Source organism: Ailuropoda melanoleuca, chromosome 3 (genome assembly GCF_002007445.2).
Source record: "Ailuropoda melanoleuca isolate Jingjing chromosome 3, ASM200744v2, whole genome shotgun sequence".
Lineage (NCBI taxonomy): Eukaryota > Metazoa > Chordata > Mammalia > Carnivora > Ursidae > Ailuropoda > Ailuropoda melanoleuca.
This window is the reverse complement of record NC_048220.1, coordinates 2,331,053-2,343,382: the sequence shown is the minus strand read 5'-3', so window position 1 is coordinate 2,343,382 and position 12,330 is coordinate 2,331,053. Positions and strand designations below refer to the sequence as shown.

The following is a 12,330-nucleotide window of genomic DNA, read 5'->3' as shown; positions in this document are numbered from 1 at the left end:
ATCAGGTGCCCTGGTCCCTTGGAAAACCTATTCACACCAGTGAGAAGATCATTAATGACAAGGTAATCACTCCACATAAGAAAATACCCAGACTGTGTTTTAAGGACACCTTTGGTACTCAATATGAAGATGATTTGGAGCAGTGTCTGAACACCTCCTGCTCTTTGGAATGGATAATGAATTTCTCTAGCCAGTGGCCCAGATATGGGGATGCCCATGGAGAAGAACAGGGCCATAATGAAGTCCCTGGATGTGTACCCTCTCTACAAAGTGAACTGGAGAGTGACTTCATGACATGTTCTGTCATAAAGCATTCCTCAGCTTTCCCAGCTGCAACCAATTCTGGGTAACCATGTCATTCTCTGCTTCAGGTGGATGAAGTAAAGATGGTTCTTTGAGTTAGATGCCAAGGAAATGAAGACCATCCAGAGGGAATCCTTTCTTCCCATTAAAACTGACTTAAGAGATTAGTTGACCATGGAGTTGAAGGTCCATTTCTGGCCTCTCTATTCTGTTCAACTGATCTATGTGTCTGTTTTTGTGCCAATACCATGCTGTCTTGATCATCGAGACAAGACATCATACCTTGAAGTCAGGCATTGCAATGTCTCCAGCTTTGGTTTTCTTTTTCAACATTCCCCTGGTGATTCAGGGTCTTATGGTTCCATACAAATTTTAGGATTGTTTGTTCCAGCTCTGTGAAAAATGACAATGGTATTTTGATAGGGATTGCATTGAATGTGTAGATTGCTCTGGACAACATAGACATTTTCACAATGTTTATTCTTCCAATCCATGAGGATGGAATGTTTTTCCATCTCTTTGTCTCCTCCTCAATGTCTTCCATAAGTGTTCTGTAGTCTCTAGAGTACAGATCCTTTGTCTTTTTGCTTAGGTTTCTTCTTAGGTATCTTATTGGTTTTGGTGCAATTGTAAATGGGATCAATTTCTTAATTTCTCTTTCTTCAGTCACATTGTTAGTGTATAGAGAAGCAAATGATTTCTGTGTGTTGATTTTATATCCTGTCACATTGCTGAATTGCTGTATGAGCTCTAGCAATTTTGGGGTGGAGTCTTTTGGGTTTTCCACATAGAGTATCATGTCATCTGCAAAAAGAGGGAGAGTTTGACTTCCTCTTTGCCAATTTGAATGCATTTTATTTCTTTTACTTGTCTGATTGCTGAGGCTAGGACTTCTAGTACTATGTTGAACAAAAGTGGTAAGAGTGGGCGTCCCTTTGTGTTCCTGACCTTGAGAGAAAAGATTTCAGTTTTTCTTCATTGAGAATGATATTCTCTGTGGGCTTTTCATAGATGGCTTTAATAATGTTGAGATATTTTCCTTCTATCACTATACTTTGAAGGGATTTATTCAAGAAAAGATGCTGCATCAATTGAGAGGATCATATGGTTCTTATCTTTTGCTTTGTTAATGTGATCTATCACAGTGATTGATTTGCCAATGTTGAACCACTCTTGCATCCCAGGAATAAATCCCACTTGGTTGTGGTGAATAATACTTTAAAGTACTTTTAGATCCTATAACCGAGGATCTTGGTGAGTATTTTGGCATCCCTGTTCAGGGATATTGGTCTGTAATTTACCTTTTCGATGGGGTCTTTGCCTGGTTTTGGGATCAGAGTAATGCTGGGCTCATAGAATGAATTTGGAAGTTTTCCTTCCATTTTTATTTTTTGAAACAGCTTCAGTAGAATAGGTATTTCTTCCTTAAATATTTGGTAGAATTCCTCTTGCAAGCTATCTGACCCTGGACTCTTACTCCTTTTTTTAATAATAATTTTTTATAATGATATGTTAGTCACCATACAGTAATTCTTACTTTTTGATGCAATGCTCCAGGATTCATTATTTGCATATAACACCCAGTGCACCATGTAATATGTGCCCTCCTTAATACTCATCACCAGCCTATCCCAGTCCCCCACCACCCTCCCCTCTGAGGCCCTCACTTTGTCTCCCAGAGTACATAGTCTCTCATGGTTCATTCCCCCTTCTGTTTAAACCCCCCCTTAATTCTTCCCTTCCTTCTCCTACTGATCTTCCTACTATTTCTTATATTCCATAAATGAGGGAAACCATATGATAATTGTGTTTCTCTGCTTGACTTATTTCACTTAGCATAATCTCCTCCAGTCCCACCCATGTGGCTGCAAATGTTGTGAAATCATTCTTTCTGATGGCTAATATTCCATTGTATTCATGGACCACATCTTCTTTTTTTTTAATGATTTTTTAATATATTTTGTTAGTCACCATACAGTACATCCCCGGTTTCCGATGTAAAGTTCGATGATTCATTAGTTGCGTATAACACCCAGTGGCACCATGCAATACGTGCCCTCCTTACTACCCATCACCAGTCTATCCCATTCCCCCACCCCCTCCCCTCTGAGGCCCTCAGTTTGTTTCTCATAGTCCATAGTCTCTCATGTTTCATTCCCCCTGCTGATTACCCCCCTTTTCTTTATCCCTTTCTTCCCCTACCGATCATCCTAGTTATTATGTTCCATAGATGAGAGAAATCATATGATAATTGTCTTTCAATGCTTGACTTATTTCACTTAGCATTATCTCCTCCAGTGCCGTCCATGTTGCAGCAAATGTTGAGAATTCGTTCTTTCTGATAGCTGAGTAATATTCCATTGTATATATGGACCACAGCTTCTTAATCCAGTCATCTGTTGAAGGGCATCTCGGCTCCTTCCATGATTTGGCTATTGTGGACAATGCAGCTATGAACATTGGGGTGCATATGGCCCTTCTCTTTACTACGTCTGTATCTTTGGGGTAAACACCCAGTAGTGCAATGGCTGGGTCATAGGGTAGTTCAATTTTTAACTTTTTAAGGGACCTCCACACTGTTTTCCAGAGTGGCTGTACCAATTTGCATTCCCACCAACAATGTAGGAGGGATCCCCTTTCTCCACATCCTCTCAGCAAAATTTTCTATTCATTTTCTCTCAGAGTCTAAGTAGGATGTAAGACGATGACAATTCCTGGAGGTAGCCTGCAGTTGGGAGCAACAGATGGACCTTCTGTGGATTAGGGACTAGGGCTGGGGTTTCAGGGACAAGGTGTTTAACAGACCTTATACAATGTATAATAATGCACATATGTATCTGCATTGGAGAAACTGCGCTTATTGCTGGACACCAACTCCATCCTTTACCTCAGTAGGTGGACTCTTGAAATACTCTTTCCCAGACCAGGTCCTTTTGTGCTTTATGCCCATTGATGATGCAGATGTTTATTATACTTTCTTAGAATAAATCAATATGCTGATTGTTTCCCTCACCCTTTCCCTATGATGATAAAAATGGGGGTAATTTTGGGCTTGGTCCACATTGCATTCAAACTACAAAAATCCTTGATGCCTTGGATCTCTAGTCAGGTCCAAGTCTGATCCCTGCTTCATGGCCCAAGATAATTGGGTATGAGATAAACTAAATAGGATCCTGCATGGGAAATCCATTCGTGAGTATTTCTCATTCTGCTTCTTAGGTCATGCAATCTGTTTGGTGCATTATAACAAGAGCACAAAAACATTACTCATTGGAATAGATTAGTACCATCAAAATAGAGGGTCGGCAAACTGTTGGCAAAATCATTGTTCAGATGTATGCATGTGTGTACATGCATGTGTGTTGAGTGGGTACTTAGTTCTTATGTGAAATGCATCTCTCACTGCTGGTCTCCTTCAGAAGACTTTGAAAGATCTGCTAGCAGGATCTGGTTCTCTTGCAAGCACAACTGTCCTCTCTAGTTGAATCAGCTCCCTGGGCTACCTCCATAAAGTCCTATGTCTCTTTACTCAGGGACCCTCAAACTCTATTTAGAGAGGGAAGCTCAGAGGCTTAACATGAGCAGGATCTACAAGAAGGAAGCTTGGGGGGGGGGATACTTGCATCTGGGCTTGTCCCTGATGACCTCTCCTTGACTCCTGGGTCAGTAATCTCAGCCTCAATGTCCTGCAGACACATATATATGGCCACTCCTGCAATAACCTGCAACTTCTCATGGAGTTACACTTGTCCCACCTTGTGATGGCAGTGACACATGGGCACAATACTGCCTAAAAGGATCCTGAGAGGGTCCCACGTGCAGGGTTGTCTAGCACCAGGTACAGAGCAGGGACCAGATGGGCAGGTAGTGGGGGACAGGGATCTGTGGCTGGTGCTGCAGGGCCTCAATAGGTTCCCACTTCAATAGGATGCAGCATAAGGGCTCAGATGAGCGGATATGTAAAAAGTCCATGGTTGGGTCCTACATAGTCACAGAAATGGTCTGGAAAAGGGTGGTTTGGTCCTCGCCTCCCACACATATGCTGGGTTGTGCGGTCATACTCTGACCCAGCCCCTACTTGCTTTCCAAAGGGCTGTGGCAGAGTAGGCTTCAGCATTTCAGGTGACAGATTCAGGAAGCAAAGTTCATTTATCCATCAACCAGTAAATGGAGGATATGCAGTGGTATACTGTGTTTCAATCATCTAACAGAAATGTGTCCCATACCTCCTGGGCACTAAGAGTGCCAGGTGGAGTCTAGGGAATAAATTTACTGTAAGTGCCAAGACCTGCACATGCATTTTTATGATACTAAGCATCTACCATGGGATGACAGAATACTTTCTGGGACTTTCACCTTTTGAAGACACAGGTTTTTCAATTGATCGAGCACATGGGAAGTCAAGGTGAGATGGGTACATGTGGAAATTGTGATGGGATTTAGACAAACCAGGAAAAGAATTCAAGGCACTAGCCCAGGTCCTATATTCTGGCTGGCCACAAGACCACTGATAAGGACATTCAGCCTTCTCCATCCCATATTAGGAGCAAACTTACAGGCAAGAAGAATATATAGCATGCTCAGGGGCAGCAGAAATCCCTTCACAGCCAGATCAGTGAGCCTGGGACTCACCCAGGAGATTGTGTCCCTGGAGCAATGATGGCAGTTCAGGCCTCCAAGAACCTCTATGTACCCCATACACAAGAATCTAGGTTATTCTGGATAATAGTTATAGAAGGCTTTGAGTATGAGGGTAAAGGAGGCTACTTTTAGGTACTCTTATTCCAGGGTGTTCCTTCAGCCTGAGCGAGCCCAGAGCTCCATCTTTCTGACTTCTAGCCAGCTTTAGCCATGTGTGCTCTGCCCGCCACCATGTCATTCACCCCCTCACCAAGCTCAGGACACCTCCACTCCTGCAGCAAGAAGCACCACCTTTGCCAACTTAGTGCACCTCTCCTGATGGAGGACCCTGAAAACTTTGTGGGCACAGGCCTCTGGAGATTCTGGTCCCTAAGCAGATAGGATAGTGATGACATCATAATCAAGCAACCTCCCTCCCTCTGAACCCCCTGTATCTCCTGATCATTTCGTTAGACATCTCCATTTCCCAATGGCGGTTAGATACCCTGCAACATTTTCTGAGAAGTGGGGACACATTATGGGATTTCCTTTCACACTTGGAAATCAGTGAGCTTTCTTTAATGTGAAGTGATAATGGGAGCTGAGAGAGACCTGCAATTTCCATTCTCTCCCCAAATTAGTAAGGGTGTATCCAGGGAGAGGTGAATGGTAGTTGACAGCAATAAGTGGACCCATACCCCCTGGAGAAGCATCTCAGCATTTAGTCATCCCTCAGCCACTGAGGCTGGAGATTCAACATTTACTAGGATTGTCCTCCCCTCCTGTCCATACAGAAACAGAATCACACTGTGGGCTTAAATCCCAGATTATTACTGTGCAATTTGAGGCTTGTTTCTCATCTGTGAGGCACTGTATCTTGATCTGTGGCCAGGAATAATACTACCACTTGTCTAATAGAGCTCGGAGATGATTAATCAAGAAAAGGCAGGCAGAAGATCCTGCCCAGACAGACTCACAGATCAGAATCTTCATACACTGCGGTAAGAGTTGGAGGGAATAAGAAGAACCAGAGAAAAGTCTTCCTCAGAGATCCTAACACCAGAGAGAATTCACCAAGAGGTTGGTGGGAGGCCTGCCCAGACTTTCGCTTGGATCTTAGCATGAAACCGTCACTGGAGTCCTGCGAGGCGGGTAGCGTGGCTTCCCTGCTGCACAAGACAGAACACTGGGGCTCAGTTTTCAATGTGAAAGCATTCACATTACCATGGGCCAAGCTTACCTGAAAACTCAGTCAGGGTTCTTGGCAATTTCCTCATTTGAAGGGTGTGTCCTGGCCTAATGCTGGATGAAAGCACACACAGAAATCTGGGGAGCAGTCATGAAAGCAGGACACACCAGTGGAGAGGAAAGCCAGTGTGATGGGTAATAATCTGCACCATAAGACCTGGACCTCAACATGAAATTTGTCCTATAGACAGGACTGCAGTCCTTTTGAGCAGAAACCTGAGCATTTGGATGTGAGGTCTCATCTCCAGCAACATCGGAAGACTCCCTTAGATGGGTCTGGGAGGGAAGCTCTCATGCAATAGAAGGCCTCATGGCCTCACAGGAAAACTCCTTAGCAAGGAGTCAGTCTTGAATTAGAAAATGTTTTAAAATTTGCATCTGTGCACACAGAGATAGTAGATGTCTTAAGGGAAATTACCACAGCAAGCAGTCGTAACTTGTGGTATTGTGAAAGTCTACCACGTATGGGCGCCTGGGTGGCTAAGTCGTTAAGCATTTGCCTTTGGCTCGGGGCATGATCCCAGCATTCTGGGATTCAGCTCAACATTGGGCTCCCTGCTCCACTGGGAACCTACTTCTTTCACTCCCATCCCCCTGCTTGTGTTCCCTCTCTCGCTGGCTGTCTCTCTCTCTCTCTCTGTCAAATAAATAAATAAAATCAAAAAAAAAAAAAAAAGAAAGTCCAGCAGGTAGCACTGTATGTGTAACCCCCAGGAGGAGAGTCCACTAGGTAATCCCAACCATTTCTCTTTTCCAATTCTGCCTTTTAAAAGCTGGAATATTACTACAAGGCTTGGCTTACATGGAAAATTCATGGGAGTACTTAAATGCTTAAATACTTACAATAATAATCACAACAAAGCACTACTTAAAAATCAGTAGGCTATTATTTGGAAAGCTCATGTAACTTGAATGTTGAAGTGTATGGGTGCAGGGATTTCTTAGGTGTGCAGTTAGGTGTGCAGTTAGTGCTGACCGATATGGAAAATGCACTCTTCACTGCTGTTAAAATAATTAAAAGGTTCTTGACTCTGAAGACATGTGTATTGACGATGCGTTGGTCCTCAGGATTGAAGGGTATGGAGAGTTGGCAAATCTTATGTCTGCCCTACAGACATCCCCAGTGGGACATCCTGCTCACCCAGGCTGGGTGGAGGAGTACCCATACCTGCTTAGCCTCCTGACTGAGTGACCCTCCTGATGTTCTTCTGCTCAGAGTCCCCTCCATCTATAACCTGCTTAGGAGCTGACTACTGGTACCATAGCTAGAGAGCATTCCTCTCCTCTGAGCAATGGTCTCCTCTGAGCTCCTAACATGTGCACATCTAACAAATAAGCCCCTCTGCTAATTTTCTTTTCAACAACTTTATTGTGATATAATTTACACATTCTATGATTCATCTCTTTAAAGTTTTCAGTCACTTTGAATATATTCACAAAGTTGTACACCTGTCATGATCAAATTTAGAACATTTTTGTTATCCAAAAGATATCCTGTACCTCTTGACTGCCACTTCTCTTTCCTGCATGCCATTTGCCCTTCAGATCTAGGAAATCCACAATATATGTTCTGTAAGGATTTGCCTTTTCTGGACATTTCATATGAATATAATCATAGAACACATGGTCTGATGGGTGGTCTGCTTGTTTTGGGGTTGATCCATGTTGTGGCAGGTATCAATACTTCATTTCTTTTCTTGCCCAATACTGATGTCTTGTATGGATAGACTGCTTTTTTTTTATCCATTGAAGAGACGGACAACTGTTAATTCCACCTGAGGGGCTACTGTAATAATGCTGCTGTGAACATTTGCATGCAACTTCTACAACCTGATGATTTGACTTCTATATATTGTGAAGTAATTACCACAATAAGTTCAGCGAAAATCCACCATCTCAGTAAAAGGTTTTACCAGTTTTATTGGAAAATAATTGGCATACATCACTGTATGAGTTTAAGGCCTACAACCTGATGATTTGACTTCTATATATTGTGAAGTAATTACCACAATAAGTTCAGCGAAAATCCACCATCTCAGTAAAAGGAAAAGAAAGGAGAAAAAAGAGAAAAAATGTCTTGTGATGAGAGCTTTTAGGGTTTATTCCCTTGACAACTTTCCCATAAATCATACAGCAGTGTTATCTACAGTCATCAGGTTGTACATTACATCCCTAGTACTTATTTATCTTATAACTGAAATCTTGTACCTTTTGAACACTTCCTGCAATTCCCCCTCCTCTCACTCTGTGCCTCTGCCAATCCACTAGTCTGTTCTCTTTTTCTATGAATTTAGTTTATTTTAACTTTAGATTCCACACATCAGTTAGATCTTGCAGTATTTGTCTGTCTGATTTATTTTGCTTAGCATGATGCTTTCAAGGTCCATACATGTTGTTACAAATGGTAGGATTTCCTCATTTTCTATGGTTGAATATGTTTACATTTTTGAAAAATTATCAAACATTTTTGCAGAGACTTGCTGTTTGTCATCTAAGTTCCTTTGCAGGGAGTTGGGTGTGGATCTGACACCCTCACTTTGGGTTACCAAATCTGATGATGCGTCCACCACTCTGTGTGCCTGGCCCTCCTAACTCCCTGCTTTTCCTATTTCTGCAGGACACTCCACTGCTCTATGATGTGACACAGCCCACCCACTCTCTTCACACCCCATTACTTACATCCACCACCTCTGATATTCCGTACAATACGGGCTGAAGTGTCTTGCCTAAGGAGATTGCCATCAACATGGAAAAGGCCTTGGGAGGAGGGAATTTGCTGGAGGTGGTCTCTGTAGTTAGGGGGACCTTGAAGACAGCATCCAATGCCCCAGTGTGCATTGCAGTGACTGGGGACTCCAGCAATGGCATGTCCTCCTTCATCAATGCGCTGAGGGGAATTGGGCATGAAGAGGAGGACTCAGCTCCCACTGGGGTGGTGAGGACCACCCAGATTCCCACTCGCTACTTTTCCCCCCACTTTCCCAATGTTGTGCTGTGGGACCTACCTGGAACAAGGGCAGCTATCCAAAGCCTGGAGAACTATATGGAAGAGATGAAGTTTAGCCAGTATGACCTCTTCATCATCATTGCATCTGAACAGTTCAGCAAGAATCTTGTGAAGCTTGCTAAAATCATCCAAGGCTCCTACCGATCTTCCTAGTGAGGGGGGTGGAAGAATGGTATAGGCTGGTGATGGGTAGTAAGGAGGGCATGTATTGCATGGTGCACTGGGTGTTACATGCAACTAATGAATCATGGAACTTTACATCAAAAACCCGAGGATGTACTCTATTGTGACTATCATAATATAATAAAAAATATTATTATAAAAAAAAGAAAGAAAGGAGGGGTATTTAAGCATGATCAGGAGGGAAGGGGAAACCAGCACAAATTCTACTTGCTTATTTCCCCAGGGCCAGCTCTGTTTCTTTCCTCTCAACACTTAATATTTTCACAATTGAGTCATAATTGCTCATAAACTAAGATGTAAATATCCCATTGTTTCTTGGAATGAAAATGAGTGTTGAAAAGTCTACAATTATTACAGTAACCCTCTAAGTGATAAAAACCAGTTTCCAGAGAGACGTCACAGATTTTTCTTAGGAAAAAACAAAGCTCACAGTTTTATTTCATACAAATCATAAATGTGTGACTTTTATTACTCTGGGAGAAGTAGATTGTTGCCTAATGGGACTGTTACTTGAACACATTTCTTCCCAATATGGAATTATTAACTCAGTATACTTGGGCCCAGGATACTCTGAGTTAGAATGGTGGGGAAATGAGCCAACCCCACATTCTAACATTGTCAACTAGGAGAACATGTTCTTACTGTTCGTGGCAGAGTCATTTTAGAACTAAGAGCAACGGTGATCCAGCTCTCTCTCATTTTGCCAATGAGGGAATTAAGTGCAGTCTCTCACTTTAGGTTAGTGACTTGCTCAGAACCCACACAGCAAGAAAATGACAAAGGCAAAATCCAAATGTAAGCCTTTTCCATGAGATCAAAAATGACTATTCTATCCTCTAATCCTAATATAATTAGAGCTTTAATAAATATCTATTGGACAACAGCAATAACAAAAAACCCATCCAAGGCTTAGGAAAGAAGTTCTATGTCGTCTGCACCAAGCTGGACAGGGACCTCAGCACAAGTGCCCTCTTGGAGGAACGACTCCTGAAGAATATTCGGGAGAATATCCGGGAAACTCTCCAAAAGGAGGGAGTGTGTGAACCCAACATATTCCTGGTCTCCAGCCTTGAACCTTTATTGCATGACTTCCCAAAGCGTAGGGGCACCTTGCACAGGGACATTTCTGACATCAGGTACTGTGTAGCTCTGTCTTATAAACACTCTGTTCACTGGCTCTGTCTTACCCCTACAGAGTCTGTCCCACACTTACGAGAAGGCCATTAAGGACAAAGTGACCACTTGCAGGGGGAAAATAGCCTCAAAGTCTTTTGACACCGTTGGCATCTGGAATGCAGATGATCTGGAGGAGAGTCCGATAGTCTACCGCTTGCTCTTTGGTGTGGATGATGAATCTCTCCAGCAGATGGCTCAGACTACGCGGAAACCCATGGAGGAGTACAGAGCCATTATGAAGTCTCAGGATCTATACACCGTCCTCAGAGAGGACTGGCCATTATCTTGAGTGAACTGTAATACAGTCTCTTCCTTATATTCAATTCTGAGATACATCCCACTGTTAGGTGACTTTATTTTCAACTCCCTGAGGAAGTGGAAACACAGACACCTCCTTGAAATAGTTGCCAAGGACACCAAGGCCATCCTGAAGAAAATCCTGACACAGTCCATCATCTGAGGAAGTGATGCCTCAGCAGGCTCCTTCTGGAGGTAAGTCAGGACATCTGGGATCTTCTCCTCACACTTTCCCATTTCTGAATTGTCAATCAAGCTCAGTTACTTCCACGTCCATTGATTCTATGTTCCCCAAGGTATAAGAGATGACTTGCTCATTTTGAACCCATGTGAGGAAATTCCCAAATATGTTCTACTTTTGTCATTTATTAAACGAGCCTGTATCCAAAGGTGGCAGAAAAGATCTGCTCAGTGCGACATACAATCTCATTCTGACATCCCCTTATCACTTAACTCTCAATCATTTCTCCAACACCCGTGTTCTGTCACTTCTCATCTCACTCTGTGGACACACACAATCTTGACCTGCCTGTAGGTCAGTGGTAGACACTCTAAGATGGCCTCCAACATTTTCTCCTATTTTCATGGCTATGTTTAATCCCTTTCCCTGCAGTGACTAATAGAATATGGCAGCAATAATGGAATGTCCAAAAAGTCCAGAACTTTGTTATGAAAAGTGTAGCTCTGTCTTATAAACATTCTGTTCACTGGCTCTGTCTTACCCCTGCTCCAGCTCTGTCCCCCTCTCTCTCACTCTCTGTCTGCCTCTCCATTTTCTTCTCTCTGCCTAGTAACCATAGAAATTTTAAACTGACCTGCTATAGAGGCCCTGAAGAATCAGAGGCCATGGGGATGAGAACCAAGGCTGCCTGCATTAACTGCCAGCCATGGAAGTAAGTCATCTTGGGAGTAAATCGTCCAGCCCCAGCAAGGCTTCAGAAGATGCAGCCCAGCTGATAGCTTGACTACCACCTCAGGAGAGACCCTTATCCAGAACCACACAACAGAGCTTGTTCCTGGATTTCTGACCCTCAGAATCTATATGCAAATAAACCTTTGTATTAAGCCACGAAGTTTCAGGGTAATTTGATCCACACCAACAGGTAACAGATAATGCTATCAAGAAGTTCCTTAGAAAGGGCACCTGGGTGGCTCAGTCATTAAGAGTCTGCTTTTGTCTCAGGGCGTGATCCCAGCATTATGGGATCTAGCCCCACATCAGGCTTCTATGCTGGGAGCCTGCTTCTTCCTCTCCCACTCCCCCTGCTTGTGTTCCCTCTCTCACTGGCTGTCTCTCTCTCTGTCAAATAAATAAATAAACACTTTAGAAAAAAGAAAAGAAAAAGAAGAAGTTCCTTAGAGAACTGGCAGTTGTGGGTAAACTCCTTCTGTGACACTCACTCCTGCAAGGACCCAGGATGAAGAAGCTACACCCTCTCCAATTGTAGCGCTTCCCTCCTCGGCCCTGGACATGTCCTTCCATGCTTTCTATTGAA

The 12,330-nt window shown here is 43.1% G+C and overlaps 1 protein-coding gene across 1 annotated transcript; it reads left to right on the top strand.

The window, feature by feature from the left end:
- Positions 1–8,728: 8,728 nt before the first annotated feature.
- LOC117801422 (immunity-related GTPase family M protein 1-like) lies at positions 8,729–12,086 on the top strand. Its single transcript, XM_034655712.1, is given in 3 exon segments — positions 8,729–9,311; positions 10,269–10,505; positions 10,546–12,086. Coding segments are annotated over 3 exon segments (1,272 nt in total). The 3' UTR covers positions 10,998–12,086.
- The last annotated feature ends 244 nt before the right edge of the window (positions 12,087–12,330 follow it).